Source organism: Macrotis lagotis, chromosome 3, assembly GCF_037893015.1.
Source record: "Macrotis lagotis isolate mMagLag1 chromosome 3, bilby.v1.9.chrom.fasta, whole genome shotgun sequence".
NCBI classification, from domain to species: Eukaryota; Metazoa; Chordata; class Mammalia; order Peramelemorphia; family Peramelidae; genus Macrotis; species Macrotis lagotis.
The window spans coordinates 37,250,388-37,276,975 of NC_133660.1; the positions used below are offsets into that span (position 1 = coordinate 37,250,388).

Here is a 26,588-nt window from a genome sequence, read left to right on the forward strand (position 1 = left end):
CAGCTGAAGCTCCAGCTTCTTGCCTTGCCTGGTATCAGAGGAACACTCCCCCTACCCCCTGCACCCATATCCTCTTGGATTTTTGTCTTGCTGGCTTTATTCATTTGACTCACCAGAAGGACCAGACAAATTTTCTGGCACACATCACTTTGACTATTACTAAATTATCAACTGTTATAAATTTTAGGGATCATAAGGACCTATCAAAATTTACATGTATATTGGTAAAAACTCTACTTAGTTCCCAGTATTAATCGTGAATCTAGTTAATCTAAGCAGGCAAAAAATGCTGAAGGAGGGTTTGACTTTCTCTCTGGATTGATAAGACAGATGCCCACTTGGCCTACTTAGTCCCTCAAGATGACTACCCCCTCCTGGTCAGACATACCTCTGATGATACAGTAAGTATTAGTAATAATGGGGGTCTCTGACAGTCTGTGAACAGCCTCATCAAAATTCTGGGCTTCTTCTAGTGGCTAACCAAAGAGATGAATGAATACCATTAGAAGAGAAAAGCTACCTGGGCCTAGGTGATGACCTGAGTAAAAGAGAGTTGCATGACCCTAATGAAGGCATGCCTAGGAGACTATTGGAGATCCACTCCATTGACCCTCAACAGACACAGGAGAGTGATGTTGCATCCTTCTACCCGACTGGACATCTCACCTGTCTCTGCTCATCTTCATCCCACCTGGACCAGTACCTCCAGAACACCTCCAGAATCCATGCCCAGCCTAGGGAGAAGTTAATATTTTCATCTTTGGAATATCTTCTCTGAGGTCCTAGCTGTTCAGAGGAGTGACTAATTGTTGCAGGATACACTTGGACATTTGGTTCAATGGAACGCTCAGAACCAGGAGGTTTATACTAATAATCCTTTTACTAAAAATGTATTGTAATATCCTTAGGAAGGAATGGGAGAATGGAATGAGCAATTATTTAACATCTATTTTGTTCCAGGAACTGTGATAAATGCTTTGCAAATACTATCTCAGTTGATTCTCATAATTTACATTGAGGTAGGTGCTGTTATTGTCGCCATTTTCTAGAGAAGAAAACTGAGGCAGGAAGCAGTTAATTGACTTGCCCAGAGTCCCACAAAGAGACTGAGAATGGATTTGAACTTAGGTCTTCTTGTCCCCAGGTTCAGTGTTAATAGCTACCTCAGGAAGAAGAGCAGGTGGTTAGAAAGAACATGTTCAAACAACAGTTCAGGATGATAAAGACAATTTAAAAAAGATTAAAAGCAGTCAGTCATGAGGTCCCTGGGGTCTTATGAGCTTCTCAAACTAAAATCACTTTCATATTTCATTTGTCCAAAGGACCCATAGTTGAGTCAGTTCAATCTACCCAGATCAAAGTAAATCTAAACTCTGCCAGGTCTGTATCATAATCTTCTAACTGGCCCAGGAAACTTCCTTTTTAAAATTCTTTTTTATTTTTATTTAAGACAATGGGGTTAAGTGACTTGCCCAAGGTTGCACAGTGAGGCCATCAGTGTCTGAGGTTGGATTTGAATTCAGGTCCTCCTGACTCCAGGGCCAGTGCTCTATCCACCGTACCCTCTGGCTGCCCCTGGAACTTCCTTTATAAAGGAATACTGCTAAGATTCCTTTTGGAATATTCAATAATCACTTATTTTTGTTTTATTCATTCCTATTTTAGTAAACATGAGGGACTCTTAGAATGGGGTAAATCTGTATCCATAGAAAACATAGAATGAGCATAAAGATTCCATCCACCTTTCTTCTTCCAAACATGCCAGTTCTTAAAATTTTCTTGTGAAAACATAGCAGTCATGACTGAATTAATGCTCCAAATATAGTGCAATTCATTCATAATGGAATGGATGTTAAACAATATCTTTGATAAAGAGTCTGAATCACTAAGAAGTTTCCATTTACTCTCCCAAAAAAATCAATCTCCCTATCTGAAGAAGAAAGGACTTGGACCAGATGATCACTAAGGTCCCTTCCTATCCAAAGTTGTTGTTCAGTCATTTCAGTTGCATCCAACTCTTTTTGATACTATTTGGGATTTTCTTGGCCAAGATACTGGAGTAGTTTGTTATTTCCTTTTCCAGCTCATTTTATAGTTGAAAAAACTGAGGCAAACAGGGTTAAATGATTTGTCCAGACTCATACAACAAGTAAATGTCTGAAGCAGATTTGAATGCATAAAGACGAATCTTTCTAAATCCAAGCCCAGTGCTCTATCCACTATGCCATGTAGCTACTTATATGTGTGTGTGTATTTGGATATATACCCAGATATGTATATAGAGACTAAAAATTATATTACATATGTGTATAAATACTTTAATGTTTAAATTCAGAATTTTAAAAATTTAATAAATAAGCAATGTGAGTGTAAAATATACTTACATGCCTGAAAACCCAGATGATGGGAAGATGGTTTTTGATGAGTGGCCACTGCATTTTCCCACCAGAGACTTTCATCTAAAAAAAATCAGGAAAAGGTAATTATGATTGATTCTTCAATCAAGGAGTAATGGTGAAAGAACCCAGCATTGTTAGACATCATGCCAGGTAATGGAGACACAAAGATGAAGATCAAACGATCCCTGCCCTCAAGGATCTTACCTTCTACACTATAGGAAAAGAAGAATAAATTCATGCTGGATGCCAAAGACATTATTTTTTGAGATTCTCTGAATTGTCTCATTTTTTTTTGCTCATGTCTCATCCTGTCCAAAGTGGAGAACATGCAAGTTAGTAGTAAAGGAAGTGGGGGGTGGTGGTGGTTCAGGGGAGTGAATGCAGTACTATCCTATTGTCTGATATCAAAGGTGAATCATATTTCAACTAAGGTACAGAACAAACCCACCCTCCTCGGTCTCTATCTTTCTCTCCTTTCTCTCTTCCTCTCTTTTAAATCTCTCTCCTTCAATCTCTCTCTCTCTCTCTCTCTCTCTCTCTCTCTCTCTCTCTCTCTCTCTCTCTCTCCCTCCCTCCCTCCCTTTCAATCTCTCTTTCCCTCTTTCAATCTCTCTCTCTCTCTCTCTCTCTCTCTCTCTCTCTCTCTCTCTCTCTCTCTCTCTCCATAAACATAGACATATGTAGCTACTAAACAAAGACATTCGATCTTCCCATGACCACAAGCAATGCAATAGTCTACATAAGTTGCATAACATCCTAGATTACCTTACCATTTGGGAGAGGGTTTATCATTAGTAATAATAAATAAAATGGAATATCGTGGAACTTATTTGTGCTATAAAAACAAAGAGACCAAGAATGATTACAACAGTGGAAATGCAAAGAACAACAAAACCACTAAAATTGAATGCTACAATGACACCTTAGCTATGTACTTTTCAATATAGTAACGCTGACCTCCTGAGTTGCTCCATGAACAAGACATTTCATCTCTTGGCTCCAGACATTTTCTCTGGCTGTCTCCTATGTCTGAAACCCACTTCCTCCTTTACTACAATTGCCCCACTTGTCTCCCTTAGTTGGGACTCCTTGAAGTCCCAACTAAGAGGCAACCTTCTTCAAGAGTAGAGAATGTAAGTTTCTTGAGAATGGGGATTGTTTCATTTTTGCATCTTTGTACTTTTTTCCTCAGCACCCAGCATTGTACCTTCAATAGAGTTAATATAACAGATATTTGATGATAGATGAGTTGGTATTTTCAGCCCCTAACACGATCTCTTTTATACCACAGCTACTCAAATGTTTGTGGTAAATAAATAAACAAAATATACCTGGTCCCAAGATTCCACTGACCTCTGCACTGAAGATCAGATAGGAACAGGGACTGGAGAGATGCTTTCTTAGCATGTTTAGAGACTGATGATCCACTGGGATGATACACTGGGAAAATCACTTAACCTCAGTTTGCCTTAATCCACTAAAAAGGAAAAGGCAAATCACTCCAGTATCTTTGCCAAGAAAATCACATGGTAGATGCTAGTGAACACCTGGACAAAAAAACCCCATTGTATTAAATGTATATAGATATATGTATTATGTATTATATGTGTGTATGTATGTATTTATATATGTGTGTTGTCTATATGTGCATTTTTATCTGAAATGAGAAGTCAAAAGGAACATTCTAAATCTCTGAATATGAGTCATTTCAGTTTTCTCTCACCAACTTCACTACCCACCCCTCTTTATCAGAGTGGTCCCAGGAAAAAAAAAGTCTTTACATTAATGTACAGTAGATTAACAACATATACTCACACATTTGATTCAAAGACCAGATTGAAGAGAAAGCCGTCTACAAAACTTAGGTTTAGTGCTTTGGCTATCTCCCAATCTCACTGGCATAGGGCCCATGCAGCAATCCATCCAAATGATCGATTTTCTCCTTATTCACAACATAAACCCACCTCGGGATTTATTGCCTAGGGGGAAAAACCAGAAAGTCAAAACATTTGCCCAACTTTTTTCTGAGCAAAAGAGGGTAAGGAGGGTAAAGATTATTGTTCTTGGGTAGGTCGCTTAGTTCTCCAAACCCACCTCTTTGTGGGAGGAACTTCATGATGCCCTTAAGCTTTATCATGCTGGGAGAAGAAAGAGAGAAAGGAAGGAAGGAAGGAAGGAAGGAAGGAAGGAAGGAAGGAAGGAAGGAAGGAAGGAAGGAAGGAAGGAAGGAAGGAAGGAAGGAAGGAAGGAAGGAAGGAAGGAAGGGAGGGAGGAAGGAAGGAAGGAAGAGAGGAGGAAGAAAAAGAGAAAGAAAGAAAAAGAAAGAGGTAAAGAGGAAGAGAGAAAGAAAGAAAAAGTGAGAGGAAGAGAGAAAGGAAGGAAGGAGGAAAGAAAGAGAAAGAAGGGGAGCAGCTAAGTGACACAGGGGATAGAGCACTGGCCCTGGAGTCAGGAGGACCTGAGTTCAAATCCAGCCTCAGACACTTCATAGTGATCTAGTTGTGTGGCCTTGGACAAGTCACCCCGTTGTCTTGCAAGGAAAAAAAAAAGGGCCTGAGGCCCCGGGAGACAGGGAGGCCAAAGCCAACTTCCCTAAACTATGGATTGACAAGGATGAGATGAAGAGGAAACCACATTTGGTTCCAATCGAGGCCCGCTGAGGTGTATTGTGTAGTCTTAGAGCAATGCAGCTAGGAGGCACAGGAGATACTATGTCCCATGGAGGGGCTTGAGTCAGAAAGCTGAGTTCAAATGTAGCTTAAGGACCAAGGAACTTCTTATGGGTCATTTAGTGGGATGACTGGAGTTTGAAATCTGTCCTCAGAGTTCACATTCTAATGGGAGAAGACATATGAATGGAAAGTCTGTCTATTTAAATATATGTCTGTCTGTCTATCTATCCATCTTTCTATCTGTTCATTGATCTATCCATTTCTCTATCTTCTATCTATCCACTCGTCTGCCTATCCATTCATCCATCCGTCTATCCACTTGTCTGTCTATCCATCCATCCATCTAAATATCCACTCATCTGTCTATCCATCTGTCCATCCATCTACATCTGTCTATCCATCCATCCATCCATCCATCCATCCATCCATCTACCTATCATCTGCCTAGCTATCCATCTATCTGTCTAGCTATCTCTTTGTATCTGTCTCTATCAGTCTGTTTATAGATGTGTGTATTTAGTGTGTATATACATATGTGTTTGCATGCATGCACATACATGGTGTCCCAAAAGTTATTGTGCACAGATAATGCCACAGAATAATAGGTAGTTAACTAAAAAAAATTCTAGTAAAGTCAACATTACTATTATTTAGCAATGATTTACCCTTATTACTATTTGCTCCCAAATAGGTCCATAGCCTTGGGTCCAAGGTTTCATTTTTCATCAAACATTAAACCTCCATTCTGTGCTTGGCACTGTGTTAGTCCTTGGGGGATCCTGAGAAAGTCTTTTACTTCAAGACATACTCTTGCTGAAGGCAGGTCACTGCCTTAGTGGGGGATCTGGATCTCCTGATTGTAAAGGCCACATGGTCAACCAGTTGGAGGGTATTAATCTGTATTAACCCCAACACTTCTCACTCTACTGACTCCCTTTGCTGTGGAAGCTCTGTGCTGATAAATATTTAATAACTGATTCTTTTTTTTAAAAAACCACATATAACATGCTTTTAACTTTAATCTGCATTCTTAATATTTCCTCCCCTAACTTTCTTAAATGTAGACAATCAACACAATAGCAAATCCTACCCTGTTTTGTATTGTTTGCTGACTTTGGATGTGTAAATACTCCTATTGAAATTTTAATGATCAACTTTCTTAGGAACAAGTTGGATCCAACATATGGCAATCAACCAAGTATTATTGGGGTAATCTTGTCCCTAAACTGTCCCTGTGAAGATCATTTCATATGACAGGTGCCTGATACTTTGGAACAGTGACCACGTCTTTTCATTTTGTGCAGGAAAGACTAAATCACATGTGAACAGGCATGAATGGTGACGTGGATTACAGATATTACTACAATTTCTTTCTTCAAAAATATCCCTCACCCATCTTCCAACCTTCCCCATTATTACTGTCAAGGGCACCATCATCCATCCAGTCACCCAGGTTTTCAAAATGTCTATGCTCACCCCACATATCCAATCAATTGCCAGATCTATTTGGTTCTATCTTCACCTTAGATACAACTATCCTTCTTGCTCTATGGTCATAGCCACCACCTTTGATCTCCCAATGGGTCTCTCTGCCTCAAATCACTTCCCTCTCCAATCTATCTTCCATGTAGCTAGCTGCCAAGAATCATTTCAGTTTTGTCAAACTCTTTGTGATCCCTTTTCAGTTTGGGGTTGTTGTTTTGTTTTTGGTTGTTTTTTTTTTTTTTGCAGAGATACTGGTTTACCAATCCTCTTCCAGTAAACTGGATTAAGTCACTTCCCTGGGGTTACACAGCTAGTTAGAATCTGACATCATCTGAACTCATGTCTTCCTTACTTGAAGTTCAGAAGACTATCCTCTGTGCCATCTAGCTGCCCCACTTCACTGCCCAATACATTTCAATGTCTCCTTATTGACACTGGAATCAAATATTATTTCATCTCTATCTCATCCTTTTATTCATATTTTATGCAAGTTTTAAAATGTACATAATTTCTAGAATAGTAGGACATGTGTATACTTTATAAGTAAGTATACACAAATGGGGGTGAATGCTCAACCTTTTTTTACTACTGAGGGATGTGATTAAAAAAAAAGTTTGGATACCATTGTATTATATGATAAGATGTAGACACAAAAACCAATCAGATTAGACAATGTCACTGAACTCAGAATTGAAAAGAATCCCAGAGGACTTATGTGAACTGATACAACTGAAAGGAAGCGGAAGGATGCCTATATGAACCAGAAGAACATTGCACACAGTAATGACAATATTGTAAGATGATCAGATGGGAACAACTTAGCTATTCTTAGTAATACAATGATCAAAGACAATTCTGAAGGACTCCTGGTGAAAAATGCTTTCCACCTTCGGAGAAAGAACTGATAGAATCTGAATGCAAATTGAAGCATACTTTAAAAAGACATAATTTTTCTTTGGGACTTTTGGGGGGGAGGAGATGTTTTATTTTACATAACTAATATGGAAATGTTTTACATGTTAAGTGTTTTGCATTGATAAGTGAGGGGATGCCCTGTCATGTTTAACCTATATCAAAGTTCTTGTCTCAATGAAGGGGCAGGAAAGAGGAGGGAAGGAAAGAATTTGAAACTCAAATATTTTTTAAATGTTAAAATTGTTTTTACTTGTAATTGGAAAAATGTTTTAAATGTTTTATAAGCATCACCTTCAAGATCTTTGTGAGACCCGGTGAGATTAAGGAATTTCCTCACATTTATATACTAAATGTGTCCTAAGTGAGGAACCAAACCCGGGGCCTTCACAGCTCCATAGTTAATGGAGTTATATCCCATCAGTAAATGTTGTCCAATTAAACTGAATCAGAGTTCTTTTTTATTCTCCAGTCTGGCAACTTTTTAAATCAATGACTCATGATTTGATGTTATTATGCATATACTTCACAGAATGGCTTGTGGATAAATGGGTTCAATTCATCAAAATGCTGGTTCCAACAAAGAAGGATAAAAGGCACAGTAGAATTCATCCCAATTTCCAAGTTCTAGACTATCTAATCCAAGGTTTCCCTGGGCATATAGGTCAACCATCATTTGAGACCACATATTTAGATGGCAATTCAAAGTCAATGTCATGGAATATGGTTGGCCCAGTGGTTCTTTGAAGGAAACAAGAGACTTGTAGATCATTCAACACTTTAAATAGTTGATTGAATAAGAGCATTGAAGGGTTCTTCTTTAAATGCAAAGACTTGGGTCATGCTGACATAACCATCACCACACAGGAACTCACAGTCAACAGAATACACTGACTAAGACATCCACCAAGTCCAAAAGACATCAACTTTTTCTGCTTTACAGGACCAGGAAACTCGAGTCCTTTAAACTATCAAACCTTGGTTCAGTTTTCTTGACATGTAGAGGAAAATTAGCTTAACCTACATGGCATGGATGTTGGTAGCTCTTGCTCCTACCATATGAAATATTCTGTAATCTGTTTTTAAAAAAACCAAACAACTTAATAGCTTCAGGAAATCACTTCCTTCTTAGGCTCAGCAATGGACTTTCTCTACTACTAAATATTATTCTTTGGGGTCAATGAATCAGAATCATAATTTTCTGATAGCAAAAAAAAAAAGAAAATGAGAATACCACAAACACCAAAACAATTACTTAAAAAAAAACTTTTATTCAATTGTTCAGATTTATCAATTTGTTGCTCAACCCAACAACTGACATAACCATTGGGAGGGCAGATTACTATTTAGAAGCAATAAGAAAATAGATTAGGTTTTTAAAAAACTGATTCAAGTCTAGCAGAAATTTCATAAAAAATCAGAAATATCAGCTGCATAGAAAAATATAATTTAAAAATCATACTTTCATTATCCAAAATGGACAATACCATCCAGACTCAATCTGTTAGAATTCTTTTTCTTCCCCAGATATTATACAATAGTTCATTCATCTGCACCAGTTCACTTTACAGGGGGACAGCTTGGAGCGATGGAGAGATGGATGTCTAAGTACTTATTAACAGTATGAATTCTTGGACAGACAGAAGCCACAGAATCCACTATCTGTCTTTTTCAGGACCTTCAAATTGAGATAAAAAAATCAGGGAAAATTCTGAATATTATTTGCAAATGAGTTTGAAAAAATGTAACCCCTCTAAGTAGCAGATGTCATTGTCCTCTTTTCTAAAACTGGTTTTATAGTGTCCCATTTGGATACAGTAGAGCAGTATAATGTGGAAGTCTTCACAAAAGATTACAATACATTCACTTGGTTTGTTGTTTTTTTAAATTGCAGAGCTTAGAAAATTCAATTTTCTCATTTCATCTGTTAGAGGGGAAAAAAAGTAAATAAACTTTTAAAAATTCAGCTTTCAAAGCATCTAAGATTCAAACCAAACCAAATTTTAAGGAACAGGTGAGATATGCAGGCCTCAATTCATTTATTATTATTTCAGGGTAGTTTAAAATGCAGGAATAAGCTATGCTTATAAATACAATATATGTTTTGTTATAAGAACAGAGCAAACTAAGTAAAGAGTTCTGTTACTACTAGCTCAAGTTATAGTAACATCTCTGTGATCAGCCTCACCCAAGACCTGTAAGGCTCTTGGGGGGCAATGGGGGCAGGGTCCCAGGAACTCAGCAAAACCTCTTACCCACTTCTCTCTGGTGAATATACAACAAACCTCATGGATTCTGATTCTCAGTTGGAAAAACTCAAATGCTGCTAAGTTAATGTCTTATCTTTGAAATCACAGTGAGTCAGGGACTATTTTTCCCAGACTTAAAATATAAACATGAGAGCTGGTTTCCATGCCAAGGTTCAAAGTAAACAAAGTGGTGTTGTGGATAGAGAGATTGACATGGAATCAGGAAGACCTGAGTTCATATCCATCTTCCCTTATTATCTCTGGGTAAGTCATTTAAAATCTTTTTGTGTTTCAGTTTTCTCACCTGCAAAATGGAGATAATAACAGTACTTACCTTTCAGGGCTGTTTTGAGGGTCAATAATTATTGTGAAGCACTTAGAATAGTGCCTACCATATGATAGGTGCCATATTAATGTTGTCATTCAATAATTTTAGTCATGGACAATTTTTCATGATCCCATTTGAATTTTTCTTGGCAAAGATACTAGAATATTTTTTACCATTTCCTTCCCCAACTTATTTTACAGTTAGGAAACTGAGGCAAACAAGGTGAAGTGATTTGCCAATGGCTATTATTATAGTTTAAAAAGTTTCAGTTCAAGTTTATATTAAATTGCTTTCTTTCAGGGGAAGGGGAAGGAGGAAAGGAGGGAGAAAAATCTAAAACTCAAAATCTAGTAAAAATTGACTGTCAAAAATTACCATTGCATGTAGTTGGAAAATAAATAAATAAAATATTTAAAAAAAAAAATCAATACAGGGGCGGTTAGGTGGCATAGTGGATAAAGCACTGGCCCTGGAGTCAGGAGTACCTGGGTTCAAATCCGGTCTCAGACACTTAATAATTACCTAGCTGTGTGGCCTTGGGCAAGCCACTTAACCCCATTTGCCTTGCAAAAACTAAAAAAAAAAAATCAATACAATTCTACAAATATTGATGGTCTATATAATGAGCAGAGATTTGCTAAGGAAGATGCAGTGACAACTGACTCATTAGTCCTAGTATCAGGAAACCCACAGTCTAGTGGGGGAATATGACATTCACCACTCATATCAAACATATGAGGGAGGTTTCTTTCCTTTGAAAGGAAAATCTTAGTCAATGAAAGTAAATAGTTTTCATGGCTAAATTACATTCCCTCCTGTTTTTACTTACGTCCTTTTGCCTTCAGTTTCTGATCTGAGTTGTGTATTTGTCTGGCTTTGCAGCGCTCATTACCGTTGTGTAAATAGTTAAACTGAAAGAAAAAAAAAGAGAAAGGATTGTCCGTGCCTGTCATTGTTCCTGTTAAAGATAAAAGCAAAAATTAATGGGCAGCCAGGCTCCCATAGACCTCTTCTGGGTGAGGGTCAAATAGGGCATCTGAGACATGAGCATTTCAAATTCAGGGCCAAAGTGCCCAGTGGTAGAGTTAATATTAAGCACGCTGAACATACCTCTGTACCCTATGCACATTCAGTGATGCTGAATCAGCTGACTGTGCATACCCTTAATGCTACTATGATCACAGCACTGTCTAGTATGGCAAGCATGCCCTCTTCCAAGAGGGCGCTTTGCTCTATGAGCAAGGCAGAATGGAAGCAACTATAAACCATAAAAACTGCAAACCTTAAAAAATGTGGCATTAAAATAAAATGACAAAATATATGTTAGACATGTTTATTCTCTGGGAGTTCATTCTGTCAATGAGGATGATGAGGTAATCCCCCAAGCTGAGGGAGACTAGAAAATTTATACAGCAGCAAAGGGGAGGGGAATAGAATATACATAACAAGAGTAGACAAAACCTTAAAATTCCCTGGAGACCATTCCATTATTTGATATCAAAGAGAATCATCCTTCTACAATGTTATTGAGAGAGGTACCTTTTTTTTTTATGAGTTTAAGTACCAGGAGGTACTTTCTTTCCAGGTCTAAAGGAGGACACAGTCCTTTCCAGGATTAAGGAGGGCAGGAAAAATCTTCCTTTCAAAAATCTAAAGGAGGACACATTCTATTCCTCATAATAGCTAAGAAAATCAATCTTTGACCAGGAATATGGTTGTAAAAACTTATAGTAATTATTATTATTGCTATTATACTTTGACATAGCTCAAAGGAAATGGGAGATGCACAAATTTAGAATGACCACCCCATGTGTTCATGTGGACTATCTGTGCCTAACTCGTGGTAGAGCATTCCAAGTTTGTATCAGTTTTTTATCCCTCTGTACCCCCTGCACATTTAATGATGCTGAACTGGCTAACTGGTTGATTCTGCCTACTTTGTGGGTACAGTGGGATCAGCCACAATAGGATACATCATAATTTGCTTCTAGTGTAGTGACATCATTTTGGTCTTCTTCAAAAATGAAGGACAAGAACCAACCAATAACTATGATTATAGCCTGTAGTTTCTAAGTTCCCAAAGAGCCCAAGGCCAGGAATAACTAACCCATATCCCAGCTTGTCTCAAAAAGACACATGCATGCCAGAGAACTAATATCCACTGATTGTGAACAATCTCTTGGCAAGGAACAAGTGAAGTGAGGAAATGGTGTAATTATGCAAAGTTATTCACATGTTCATGTATGATATAGAAGATAAATACATATCTTCAAAGTCCTCTCATATGAAAACCAAACCACTTAAACTGAAAACACACTTTTCAAGGCAGCTTGGTGGTGTAGTGGATGGATTGAGTACCAACTCTGGCCTACATACAAAACCTCAAAGGGGAAACAAATTGGTCTCAAACCCAAAAAGCCTTCTGGGAAAATTTCAAAAGGATTTAAAATTTTTTTTTATTACTTTAAGATAATGGAATAGGGTTAAGTGACTTGCCCAAGGTCACACAAACTAGGCAATATTTAAGCGTCTGAGGCTGGATTTGAACTCATGTCCTCCTGACTCCAGGGCCAGTGCTCTATCCACTGTACCACCTCACTGCCCCCTCAAAAGGATTTAAAAATAAATAAGAAAAGAAATGAGAATTATGTAAGTAAGGCTCAACAGCTTGGGAAAAGGAAGCACAAAAATTGATTGAAGAAAATAATTCCTTAAAAAAATACAATTGGGGGAGCAGCTAGGTGGCGGAGTGGATAAAGCACCGGCTCTGGAGTCAGGAGTACCTGGGTTCAAATCCAGTCTCAGACACTTAATAATTACCTAGCTGTGTGGCCTTGGGCAAGCCACTTAACTCCATCTGCCTTGCAAAAATCTAAAAAAAAAATACAATTGGGGCTCGGACCACATTCAGATCCTGATCGCAGTCTAGGCCCCCCATAGAACAGCAGGGCCCTCCCCCCACCTCAGCCCTGTGGCAGAGGGGAGCACTTATGGTCATCCACAGACCAGGAGAGAGGACAGAGCCTCACACACTGAGACCCTTGTGGGAGTGTCCCAAAAGCTCAGGAAGCACCCCAAAACAGGCTTAGGCTGGGAAAATGGGCAAGCAGAGAAACAAGAGGAAGACCATTGAGAAATATTTTGCAAATGAGCTCAAGAAGGATCAAAATACTCAGTCTGAAGATGAGGAAGCACAAGCTCCTGCATCTAAAGACTCCAAGAAAAAACAGAAATTGGGCTCAGGCTATGACAGAGCTCAAAAAAGACTTTGAAAATCAAATGAGGGAGTTAGAAGAAAAACTGGGAAAAAGAAATGAGAGAGATGCAGGAAAAACATGAAAATTAAGTCAGCAGCTTAGTCAAGGAAATCCAAAAAAATGCTGAAGAAAATAGTATGCTAAAAACCAGCTTAGGTCAAATGGATAAAACAGTTCAAAAAGTTATGGAGGGGGGAGGCTGGGTGATGTAGTGGATAAAGCACTGGCCTTGGAGTCAGGAGTATCTGGGTTCAAATCCAGTCTCAGACACTAAATAACTACCTAGCTGTGTGGCCTTGGGCAAGCCACTTAACCCCATTTGTCTTGCAAAAAAAAAAAGTTATGGAGGAGAAGAATGCTTTAAAAAGCAAAGTTGTTCAGATGGAAAAAGAGATAAGAAAACTCTCTGAGGAGAACAAATCCTTCAGACAAAGAATAGAATTCAGGGAGATTAATGAATTTACTAGAAATCAGGAATCAATACTTCAAAACCAAAAAAATGAAAAATTAGAAGAAAATGTGAAATATCTCATTGAAAAAACAACTGATATGGAAAACAGACTTAGGAAAGATAATTTAAAAATTATTGGAATTCCTGAAAGCCATGATCAGGAAAAGAGCCTTGACATCATTTTCAAAGAATTACTACAGGAAAATTGCCCTGATATTCTAGAAGCAGAGGGCAAAATAGAAATGGAAAGAATCCACCAATCCCCCCAAGAAAGAGATCCCCAAAAACCAACCCCTAGGAATATTATAGCCAAGTTCCAGAAGTCCCAAGTCAAAGAGAAAATATTACAAGCAGCCATAAGGACACAGTTCAAATATTGTGGAGCTGCAGTCAGGATCACACAGGACTTAGCAGCAACTACATTGGAAGCTCATAGGGCTTGGAATATAATATACCGGAAGGCAAAAGAGCTTAGAATGCAACCGAGAATCAACTATCCAGCAAGGCTGAATGTCCTCTTCCAGGGAAAAAGATGGACTTTCAATGAACCAGGGGAATTTCAAATGTTCCTGTTGGAATGGCCAGAGCTGAACAGAAGGTTTGATCTTCAGATACAGGACTCAGGCGAAGCATGGAGATTGGAGGAGAAGGGGGAAATATGAGGGACTTAATGATGATGAACTGCATGTATTCCTGTATAGAAAAATGACATTGATAATACTCATATGAACCTTCTCAGTTAATAGAGCAGGTAGAGGGAGCTTTTATAGTTGAAGCACAGGAGAAAGCTGAATTTGAAGATAAAACATGGTGTAAAAATGGAGTCAATAGAAAAAAAAAGGGAAATGTAATGGGAGAAAGAAAAAGGAGAGGGAGAATAGACCAAGATATTTTATATAATAAGATTTTTCTTTATTGCAATGAGCTATTGCAATGATATGGAAGGGGGGAAGGCAAGGGGGAATGAGGGAATCTTCACTCTCATCAGAGGAGGCTAGGAGAGGAAACAGCATATATACTCAATGGGGTATAGGCATCTGGAGTAAGAAGGAGAGGGGGGAACAGGGGGAAGGGGGGGGATGTGAGTGATGGAGGAGAGGTTGGACCATGGGGGGAGAGTGGTCAGGTATAACACATTTTCCTTTTTACTTCTTGCAAGGGGCTGGGATTGGATATCCTGTCCTGGACCATAGGGCCAGGTGGATGCTGGGCCTAAGGGGTGGTATAGGGGTTCAGGGCCTCTTGGCCCCAGAGCCGGGGATCTGTCTGCTGTGCCACTCAGCTACCCTACAGCAGAGTCAGAGTGAAAGGAGAAAGAAAATATAGTACATGGTAATGGAGAAATATGAAAGGAGGGAGTTGCGATCAGCAATGGCAATGGTGGAAAAATATGGAACTTTTGCCATAGACTTATCATAAAGAATGTGATCTACCCACAACAGAGTTGTTGGTGTTGGAACAAAGACTGAAGCATATTTTTTATTATTATTATTTTTTTTGGGGGGGGGATGCAGGGCAAATGGGGCTGGGTGGCTTGCCTTGGGCTGCATAGCAGGGTGATTGTTGGGTGTCTGAGGCTGGATTTGGACCCAAGTGCTCCTGGCTCAAGGGCCAATGCTCTGTCTGCCACCCAGCCACCCCTAGTATTATTACTATTTTATTTTGGGTCTTTTTTTTCCTTTTTTTTTTTTTTGGTTTTTGCAGGGCAGTAGGGTTCAGGTGGCTTGCATGTCACACAGCTGGGTGATTGTTGGGTGTACGGGGCTGGATATGGGCTCAGGTGCTCGTGGCTCCAAGGCTGGTGCTCCATCCATTGCGCCACCTGGCCATACCTACAATTATTACTATTATTTTTTTTAATTTTAATTTTTTTCTTTCCCCTTTACTTTATCGCTCAAGCAAGTCTATATTTAAGGGGGAGGGGGTATTTCATTTACTCTTAAACAAGAATATTTTATTAATGTAAAAAAATTATTATTTGTACAAAATGAGAATAAATATTAAATAAAATAAAAACAAATAAATTTTAAAAATACAATTGGCCTTATGAAGATAATAGCCCCTGAAGAAAACAACTCCTTAAAAAGCAGAATTGGCCAAATGGAAAAAGTGGTACAAAAGCTGAGGAAAATAATTCTATAAAAATTAGAACTGGGTAAGGAAGTAATTGCTTCTTTGAGCCACCAAGATTCAATCAAACATAATCAAAATATTGAAAAAAATAGAAGAAAAGATAATACCTCACTCATCAAAAAAAAAACAACCAACTGATCTGACAATTAGAAGAGATAATTTAAGAATTACTGGTCTGGGGTGGCTAGGTGGCGCAGTGGATAGAGCACAGGCCCTGGAGTCAGGAGTCCCTGAATTCAAATCCGGTCCTAGACACTTAATAATTACCTAGCTGTGTGGCCTTGGGCAAGCCACTTAACCCCATTTGCCTTGCAAAAACCTAAAAAAAAAAAAAAAGAATTATTGGTCTCTGTGAAAATCGTGATCAAAAAAAGAGCCTGGACAGCACCTTTCAAGAAATTATCAAGAAAAACTTCCTTGAAATTCTAGAACCAAAGCATAAAAGTCATGAAAGAATCTATTGATTACCTCGTGAAAGAGATGCCAAAACGAAAATTCCAAGGAATATTGTAGCCAAAGTCCAGAATTAGCAAGTCAAGGAGAAAATATTGGAAGCAGCCAGAAAGAAGCAATTCAAACATCAAGGAGGCAAAGTCAGAATTAAACAGGACTTAGCAGCTTCTATATTAATGAATAAGTGCAATTGGAATATGATATTCTGGAAAACAAAGGATTTTGGATAACAACTAAGAATCACCTATCCAGTAAAATTGAGCATAATATTTAAGGGGAAAAGATGAACATTCAATGAAATTGGGGTCTTTCAAAACTTTCCTGATTAAAAAACCAGAACTGAACAGAAAATCAATCTTCAAGTACAAGACTCAAGAGAAGCACTAAAAGGTAAATAGGAGAGAAAAAAAATGCTATTCAATAAGTTTCAACTGTTTACATTGCTACAGGGAAAGATGATATTTGAGAATTGTATTGAGAATTGTGTCTCTATTAGGACAATTAGAAGGGTTATACAAGAGCAGAGAGTATGGGCATACACTGACTTTGATGTGATGATATATAAAAAATTAATGAGTAGGAAAAAAAAGAATTGTACTGGGAGAAGAGGAAAGAGAAAGGCAGAATAGGGTAAATTGCACCACATAAAGAAGCAGAAAAAACTATTATACTAGTGGGAAAGAAGGGTAGTAGTGAGCATCATTTGAACCCTATTCTCATTGGATTTCATTCAAAGAGGGAATAAGATATATATTTAGTTGGGTATAGAAATTTTTCTTACCCTATTGGGAAGGAGAGGAAAGGGGAAAGAAAAGGGAAGGTAGAATGTTAGAAGGGAAGATAGACTGAGGGAGGCAGTAGTCAGAAGCAAAAGGACAGGGTAAAAGGAGCAAGAAAAATATAAATGGGGAGAAACAGGATCAAAGGAAATGCATAGTTAAAAGGGAAATATATAGTAATCATTACTAAGTATGTGAATGGGATGAACTTTCCTATAAAATAATAGAAGCAGATAGCAGAATGGATTAAAAACTAAAATCCTATAATTTGCTTTTTAAAAGAAGCAGAGAGGGGTGGCTAGGTGGTGATAGAGCACCAGCCCTGGAGTCAGGAATACCTGAGTTCATATCCAGCCTCAAGCACTTAATAATGACCTAATTGTGTGGCCTTGGGCAAGCCACTTAACCCCATTGCCTTGCAAAAACCTTAAAAAGAAAAGAAAAGAAAAGAAGAAAAGGCAGAGAGATCCATACAGAATAAAGACTAGAGTGGAATATATTAAACTTCAGTTGAAGTTAAAAAAAACAGAGATAGAAATCCTGATCTCAGGAAAAGCAAAAGCAAAAATAGATCTAGTAAAAAGAGATAAGGTATCTTGCTAAAAGGTACCATAGATAATGGAGTAATATCAATACTAAACATAAATACACTAAGTAATACAAGCATCCAAATTCTTAGAGGAAAAGTTAAGTAAGTTACAAGAAGCAGACAGCAAAACTACACTATTGGGGGACCTCAACCTCCCTCTCTCAGAATTAGATAAATATAGTCACAAAATAAACCACAAAAAAATTAAGGAGTGAACAGAATTTTAGAAAAGTTAGATATGACAGCCCTTTGAAGAAAACTGAATTGGGATAGAAAGGAAGATAGCTTTTTCTCAGTGTTAGATGACACCTATGCAAAAATTGACCATTTTAGGGCATAAAAATCTCATAACCAATGCAGAAATACAGAAATATTAAATGCATCTTTTTCAGATCATATGCAATAAAAATTACATGTAATAAAGGGTCATGGAAAGATAGGCTAAAAATTAATTGAAAACTAAATAATCTAAACCTAAAAAATGAATGGATCAAACAACAAATCATAGAAATAATAATTTCATCAAAGAGAACAACATTAATGAGACTCCAAACCTCTGGAAAGCAGCCAAAGCAGTTCTTATAAGAAATTTTATATCTCCAAATGCTTACATTAGTAAAATAAAGAAAGAGCAGATTGATGAATTGGGCATGATAAAAATCTAGGAAAAACCCCAAATTTAAAATCCTCAATTAAATACCAAATTAGAAATTCTGAAAATCAAAGAAGAGATTAATAAAATTGAAAGAAAACTATTGAACTGATAAATAAAAATCAGATCTGGTTTTATGAAAAAAATAGATAAATCTTTCTTAAGTTGATTACAAAGAAAGAAGAAAAATAAATTACCAGGCTCAAAATTGAAAAGGGTGAAATCAAAACCAATGAGAACAAATTACAACGATAATTAGGAGCTATTTTGCCCACCTGTGTGCCAATAAATTTGACAATCTAAGTTAAATGGATGAATATTTACAAAAATAGAAATTTCCTAGATTAACAGAAGAGAAAATCAATACTTAAATAGCCCCATTTTAGAAAAAAGAAATTTAACAAGCTATCAATGAAATCCCATAGAAAAAATCTCTAGGACCGAATGGATTAGATTGCCCAAGGTTGGGTAAGTTAGAAGTAAATAACTGCTCAATGATTGACTGTGATGGACTTAGCTCTTCACAACAATACAGCAATCAAAAACAATTCCAAATCATCTGAGATGGAAATGCCATCCATATCCAAATACAGAACTATAGAATCTGAATGCAGATCAGAGCATATTCTCTTCACCTTTTTAATTTTGCTTTTTACCTTTTTTCTTCTCATTGTTTTTTCCTTTTGTTCTGATTCTTTTTTCACAGCATGACTAATACAGAAATATATTTAACCTGATGGATATACTATATATGTAAAACTATCCTAGGGTGGGGGAACAGGGAAAACTTTATAAAAATGAATGTTCAAAAAAATTTTAAAGGAAAAAAATAAGTAAATGACATAATCAAAGTTAGTCACTAGCCCCCATTGGAATTGTTCTTCTTTTCATTGTACTACTCATTCTCTCATCAATTGTTAACCAGAGTTGATTGCCACCCTCAGGAACATCTATCCTTCCAAGGGAATATAAACTGTGAGCTTATCACTATGATTTATCTTTGGCCTCTGAGAGTGTCACTGACTTGGGGACAGCTAGGTGGCATAGTACCAACCCTGGAGTCAGGAGGACCTGAGTTTAACTTTGACCACAGACACTTAGTAATTGCCTAGCTGTGTGACCTTGGGCAAGTCACTTAACCCCATTGTCTTAAATAAAATTTTAAAAAAAGAGTGTCACTGACCCAGTTTCTTGGTAATGTGCTAGTATTAATAATAAAATGTTTAATTACCTAGAAACCATATCTGTAAAACTTTTCAAATGTCACAAATGTAGGGGAATGCTTCTCTGAATCATAACTGTGGCTCTTAAATTCAGCTTCCCTTGGGAGTTTCATTTATAAAAGTGAGAAACACTTGGTAACTTGATTCTCATCCCAAAATATTATAATTGTTGTGAAGTCACAATTGAATTAAAAGTCTATGTTTTTCTCCAACAATAGAGAATAGAAATCAATCAATAGATATTTAATGAATGCCTACTAAGTACCAGGCACCTTCAGGTAGCATATACTCTATCAGAAGCACAACACATCTACATGTAAGGTAACTGGGTGGGGATGGGAAGCTGGAAGAAGAACAAAATTATTCCAGCAGGATTATTTCCCAAAGACTCATTTGAAGGAAAAACCGATGGGTTACTCAACACTAACAATCTAACTTTATATCCATTCATGCTAAAGATTTTTAGAAAATACAAACTGCAAGATACTATATGAAGAATTGAGCAGGGACATAAAAAAGCAAGACAAGACCCCTGCTCTGAAGTATTATATAGGTTCATAAATCGTGTTCTGTGATTAATAACAAATGAATATAATTCATGTCTATGAATAACAAACACCACTTTTCCTACAGATTTCCTTTGTTCCCTGAGTAAAAGTAAAAAGATTTCCTGGACCAGTCCTTTACCTGCTTCTAATTTGCTGAATGAGAAAAGTCTGCATGAAGATGGGAATCTGAGATGAGTCTTGAAGGGTGGATAGGATTTCAAAAGTTGGAGGCAGGGAATATATTCCAGGAGAAAAGAGTATGAGAAAGCAAAAGGAATGTTTGAGGAATAAATTTCATTGAAGGCTGTGCTTCAAATCAACCATTAGATTTTTGTCATCATAGAGGGAAAAGTGCACCGGATAAATTTTCTGGAATATAAATTGGGAATTATACATTATGGAAGGAAGATCTAGGCCAAAAGGAGACAAATGGACCTAGAAGGACACATGATTTAGGCAGAGGAATGGTCAATGGTGGGGGATAGACAGTAGAAAGAAGTCAGGAAGGCAAGGATAAAATATAAGATATTCAATATTTATTAAGTACCTACTGTGTATAGATGATGATAAAAAGGCAAAATTGCTACAGTCCTTGCTCTCAAGGTCCTTGTGATATCATTATACCAATGGGAGAGGAGATGATTAAATATACAAAAATAAGTTCAAACTATACACAGTGTGAAAGCAACTGAGCTAAGCCTAGAAGAGATTTTAAGAAGAAAACATTCCAAAAACTCAACTTTATTAAGGACAAAGACTGTATCATGGTGATTTTTGTATCCCTAGGACCTAACAGTACATATCGGGCATTTAATAAATGCTTATTGAGTTTAATCTTTTTTCTTAGAAGCACTGCAATTTCTTGAATAGAAAATGATATGGTCAAATCTGTACTTTAGAAAAAATATTTTAGCAGCTTTGTAAAAGTTCTGTTGGAGAAAAGAGAGACTAAAAGCTGGAAGAAGAAATACATTGCTATTAAAATAGTCCAGATGAGAGATTATGAATGTCTGAACCACCGTGTTGGTCATATGAATAAAGAATGGGACAAATATGAGAATTTGTGAAAGTACAATTGATGAGATCTGGCAAGTGATTAGATATGGGGGAACAAAGGAAAAAGGAAGAATCAAGGAAAATTCTGAGGTTGTGTGGGTGATGCTTTCAACAGAAATAGGGAAGTTAGGAAGAGTGAGAATAAAGATAAGTTTATTTTCAAACATGTGTTTCTTATGCCATCCATGGCCAGGAAGCTGTTAGCTAAGAGGCAGTTGGTCATGTGAGCCTAGAGTTAAAGAGAAAGATTAGTATTGTGAGTCATCTGTATAGTAATAATAAAATTAACAATATAACTAATGGAAGCTGATGAGATCTCCAAAAGAAAGCAGAGAGAGAAAAAAGATTCAAGACAGAACCAGGGAGAATGTTCACATGTAGGAATAGCCCATGGATGATGATCCAGCAAAGAAGACTGAGGAAGAATCGCCAGAGAAGTAGGTTAAGAACAGAAGAGGGCATTATCAGGAAAGCCAAGAGAAAAGAGAGTGCCCAGGTACAATGAATGTTCACAATGTAAAATGTTCACGAAGGATGAAGATTGAGAAAATACCATTGGATTTAGAAATTAAGAAATCCTTGCTAACACTGCACAGGACAAGATTCAGTTAAAGTAGGTTCAGAAGTGAGATGGAAAGGAGTTGAGAGGTGAATAATATGGGAGGAAATAAAGGGAAATGGAAAGTCTTATTCTGTGATTAATAACAAATGAATATAATTCATGTCTATGAATGACAAACACCATTTTTCCTACAGATTTCCTTTGTTCCCAGAGTAAAAGTAAAAAGATTGCTTAACTTAGCTATTCTCAGCAATACAATGATCCAAGATAATCTGAAGATGTATGAGGAAAATATAATCCATCTTCAGAGTAAAAAAATTGATAGAATCCATCTTCAGATTGAAGAAAATATTTTTTAACTTTAATGTTTTTGGTTTGGTTTTTTTGGCTGTGTTTTCTTTCCCAACCTGACTAATAAGGAAATGTATTTTCCATGACTGCACAAGTATAATCCATATTAAATTGCTTGCCTTCTCAATGAGGGAGAGAATCTAGAACTCAAAATTTTAAAAAAATGAATGTTAAAAATTGTTTTCACATGTAATTGGAAGAAAGATAAAATATTAAATGAAAAAACTAGACATTCTTAATCAACAGCTTTGAAGATACTTACTTGTTCAGAACTGGATACACTGATAAAACCTGAATTTAAAAATAAAAAATAAAATTCTATTATACACAATTTCTTTCAAACAATGCTGAAAGACAGTAGGAGAAAAGGGAGCTAAGACATGACAGTTATGGTTGATAGTTATTGGTTATGGGTATGGGGAGGGAGAAAGAGGATAACTTAATTATTTCATTGGAACATCATTCCAGAAATTATTGACTCCCTTAATTAAAAATAGAAGAAAAATGATTTCAGCTGGGTAACATTCTAACACAAATAATTTCATCAGTCTTTCTAATAAACAAATATAGTCTGCTACATTTATTTTCAAATCTTGTCATTCTGTGGTACAATTTTGTTATATTAATAGATTTCTGAATCACTTGTACAAAAATTTCAAAAAATAAAACAACCTAAAGGTACCTTAAAAAGTGTATCCAAGTTGATATTTTGCTGTCCCGTTGAGTTAAGGGCTTTGATAGCAGGAGTTCTGTAGGGGAAATCATTGAATGTTATCTGTTAATTATAAAATCCCTGAGATACATTTGAAACTCAACAAATCATCAAATGAAAAAGTTTACAGTGGAAAGGGACATAAACAAGAATCTAATAAAACCTGAAACAGAATGACCACCACAATCTTGATGATGTTTGCCTTTCAATCTCAAAGACCATCATATCCAGGAGGTGATTCAGTGATAATCACATGAATTGGATTGGGGGTGGGGTGTTTGCTCTAGGTCACCAGTCTCACTTTCTCCTCCAGAACATCTGAGTCCAGTGGCCAGATATGAATCGGGACGATTGGAGACGGTCCTGGATGTGAGGCAGAGTTAAGTGACTTACCCAAGGGCATTAGTTAGTAAGTTTCAAATGTCTGAGGCCAGATTCGAACTCCTGTCCTCCTGACTTCAAGGCCAATGCTCCATCCACTGCATCACCTAGTTGCCACCACAATCTTCCAATAAGTGGCTGTCTAGAGATAGTCTTTGAACATTTGCCTTTGGATAATTCTCATTATTAGAAAATTTTCCTGGCACCCAGCCCAAACTTTCCTCTTTGCAGCTTCCAGACAGTGCCCTTGGTTCCTCTCTATGTGAATTTGCTGATTATATTAGAAGATATCTACCTTGTATTTCTTCCCAGGCTCTATCACTCTTACTTTCAAACATGGCATGAACACGTGACGCTTTACCATCCTAATTACTTTATTCTGGATACTCTTCACCTTATCTATGTCCTTCCTAAAATCTAGCACCTAGAGAATGGAACAAATTATTTCAGAAGGTAGTCTGACTAGGGCTCTCACATTTCCTTATTTGTGACAATCATTCCTCTCTAAATGCTACTCAGGATTATATTAACTTTTTCAGCTGCCAAGACAACAATGTAAACTAATACTGAGTGTGTAGTCCACTAAAATCTCTTTTCCAGAAAATTTATTTAACCTCTTCCGTCAACTGCAGCTGGGCTTCACTTAATATGAATCATGAAGGCACTAGCTAAATTGATTTTTGGACCCAAATGTATGATTTTACATTGATCTCTATTCAATTTTTTCTAGAGTCACGTCAATTTTTTTTAGCACACCAAAATTTTTTTTGGAGTCTGACCCCAGGATTCTGACTTTGTCTGCAAGAATATTTGATATCTCTCCAGATTTGTATCATCTATAAAGTTGCTAAGCATGCCATCTATGCCTTTATTCAAGTAATTAATGAAAATGTTAAATAACACAAGGTCAAATTTGGTCCCTGAAGTTCAGGCCCTTGGAACTTCAATCAATCAATAAGCATTTATGGTAAAGAACCTATTCTCTGCTACGTTCCATGCCTGGAACTGGGGCTACCAAAAATGCTTTCAAAGGGAGAATATTCTACCTTGGGTGACAACTCCCAAGTTGTGTGTGTGTGTGTGTGTGTGTGTGTGTGTGTAGTTTGAGAAATGGAGAGATCAGTTAGGCTAGCCCACAGATCTTTTGATCCATGGAGTCCATGGATTAAATTTGGTAGTGGGGGAGAAGAGACGAGCAATACATTAACATGGACCAAAAATAAATTTGTATCTTTATTTCAATATAATTGGTTTCTTTGTTATCCTACAACATTTAATTTATACATTGAATAGGAGCTGCTGGGTGGTGCAGTAGATAGAGTACCAGTCCTAGAATCAGAGGACCTGAGTTCAAATTTGACCTCAGACATGTAATAATCACTTAGCAGTATGACCTTGGGCAAGTCACTTAATCCCAATGCCTTGCCAAAAAAAAAGTATACATTGAACATTATTCTGAACAGTTCCTTGATTTCACCAGATTGCCAAAAGGGTCCATGACATACACATAAAAGGCTAAGTCCTAACCATAAGAGTATGGGAAGGGGAGTATTGTATATTGAGACTGGGAAGACAGGTTGAAGTCTGAAGCAATAGGGAGCCCATGGAGTTTATCAAGCACTGAAATGTAACAGTTGCTTCTGCATTTAAGGAGAATCACTTTAGCCACTCTATAGAGGGTAACACTAAAATAGAAAGAGACTTGAAGCTGGGATAACTATTCAGAGGTCCTACAATAATCAAGAAAGATCTGGGGAGGGCCTGAACTTAGAAGGGATCAGATGCAAGAAGCCCTAGGAGACAGAAATAGAATAAAATGCTAAGGTATAAACCTGGCAGGATGAAAGGATGATCATCATCCTTGTGTCTTGAAAGAAATAAGGAAATTCATCAGAGGAGGATGTGGGAGACAAAATAATAAGACCTGCAAATCTTATTTCCAAGCTGACAAGCAATAACTGGTCTTTGGGGAGGAGTCAAGATGGCTAGTGGAGGCAGAAATTCTGAAAAGCTCTCTTCCAAAACACTAAATATCTTAAAATTATATCTCTAACCAAAGTCTAGAGTGGCAGAACCCACAGAAAGACCGAGTGAAACAATTTTCCAGCCCAAGATAACTTGGAAGATCTGTGGGAAGGCTCTGTTCTACCAAGACCAGAAGGTGCAGCAGCGCAGCCAGAGTCACACCCTGCAGAAGCAAACAGCTCCAGCCTTCCAAGAGCAGCCCACAGGGTCCTGGGTCCCTGGGGGTGTCAGGTTCATGGCAGCAGGGGCAGGGTAGACCTCCCAATCCAGGGATCACCAAGGATAATGTGGAAGGTCAGCAGGAAAACTCTGCCAGTGAGTGTGGAACCTCAGCACAGGCCTCAGAGCAGACCCAGCCAGAAAATGGAAGTAGGCCTGCAGAACTAACCAGTAGGGAGCTGGCTGGCACCTGCTTCCAGAGTGCTCAGTCCACAGACAGGTAGGAGATGGGGAGAGATTATCGAGGATTCTCTGCTATCCCTGGGACAGTACTCTGTTGCTTTGTCCTGGTTGCAATCTGGGCCCCCCCCACTGCCATAGCGGAGCAGGGACCCTCCTCACAGGTCCATGGCAGAGGGGAGCACTTGTGGTCATCCACAGACCAGAGCATAGACCAGGAGAGCAGTCAGAGCCTCTCATAAGAAACTGGGTTTCCTATGGTGGGGGTGTCCCCAACATACTCAAAACCTTGGGAAGTGGGACAGTTAGGTGGCACAGTGGAAAGCACACTGGCCCTGGAATCAGGAGAACCTGAGTTCAAATCCAACCTCCAATACTTAATAATTACTTAGCTATGTGACCCTGGGTAAGTCAATTAACCCCATTGCCTTGCAAAAAAACAAACAAAAAAAAACAAGCTTGGAAAGCACATTAAAACCAGGTCATAGGTGGGGGAAATGAGTAAACAGAAAAAAAAAAGAATCTGCCCACAGACAATTACTTTGGTCCCTTTGGAGGACCAAAACACACTCAGAAGATGACAAAGTCAAAGCTTCTGTATCCAAAGCCTCCAAAAGAAAAATAGGATTTGTCTCAGGCTATGGAAGAGCTCAAAAAAGACATTGAAAAGCAAGTAAAGAGGGGCGGCTAGGTGGCATAGTGGATAGAGCACCGGCCCTGGAGTCAGGAGGACCTGAGTTCAAATCTGGCCTCAGACACTTAATAATTACCTAGCTGTGTGGCCTTGGGCAAGCTACTTAACCCCATTTGCCTTGCAGAAACCTAAAAAAACAAAAATAAAGCAAGTAAAGGAAGTAGAGGTAGAGGTTTCCAGTGATGAATGAATGAATGAATGAATGAATGAATGAAAAACTAGGAAGAGAAATGAAAGAAATACAAAAAAATGCCAAAGATGTTAAAAACCAGTTTAGG

At 37.7% G+C, this 26,588-nt stretch overlaps 1 protein-coding gene across 5 annotated transcripts in view; it reads right to left on the bottom strand.

Moving 5' to 3' along the window:
* The window catches only part of NAAA (N-acylethanolamine acid amidase), a 55,774-nt gene that overhangs the window by 10,244 nt on the left and 18,942 nt on the right, over positions 1 to 26,588 (bottom strand). For 3 of the 5 annotated variants that reach the window (XR_012476870.1, XR_012476869.1, XR_012476868.1), the window contains exons 7-11: positions 22,782 to 22,848; positions 22,362 to 22,390; positions 10,875 to 10,956; positions 2,385 to 4,378; positions 667 to 734 (exon numbers count right to left, since the gene is read on the bottom strand). Coding sequence is in view for 1 of the 5 variants with exons in the window: in XM_074228469.1 (XP_074084570.1) it covers positions 10,887 to 10,956; positions 22,362 to 22,390; positions 22,782 to 22,848 (166 nt within the window). In the remaining 4 variants the exon portion in view is untranslated. Of the gene's footprint in view, positions 1 to 666; positions 735 to 2,384; positions 4,379 to 8,719; positions 9,393 to 10,874; positions 10,957 to 22,361; positions 22,391 to 22,781; positions 22,849 to 26,588 lie in introns of those variants that run through there. The other 2 variants (XR_012476871.1, XM_074228469.1) reach the window with 2 other exon arrangements.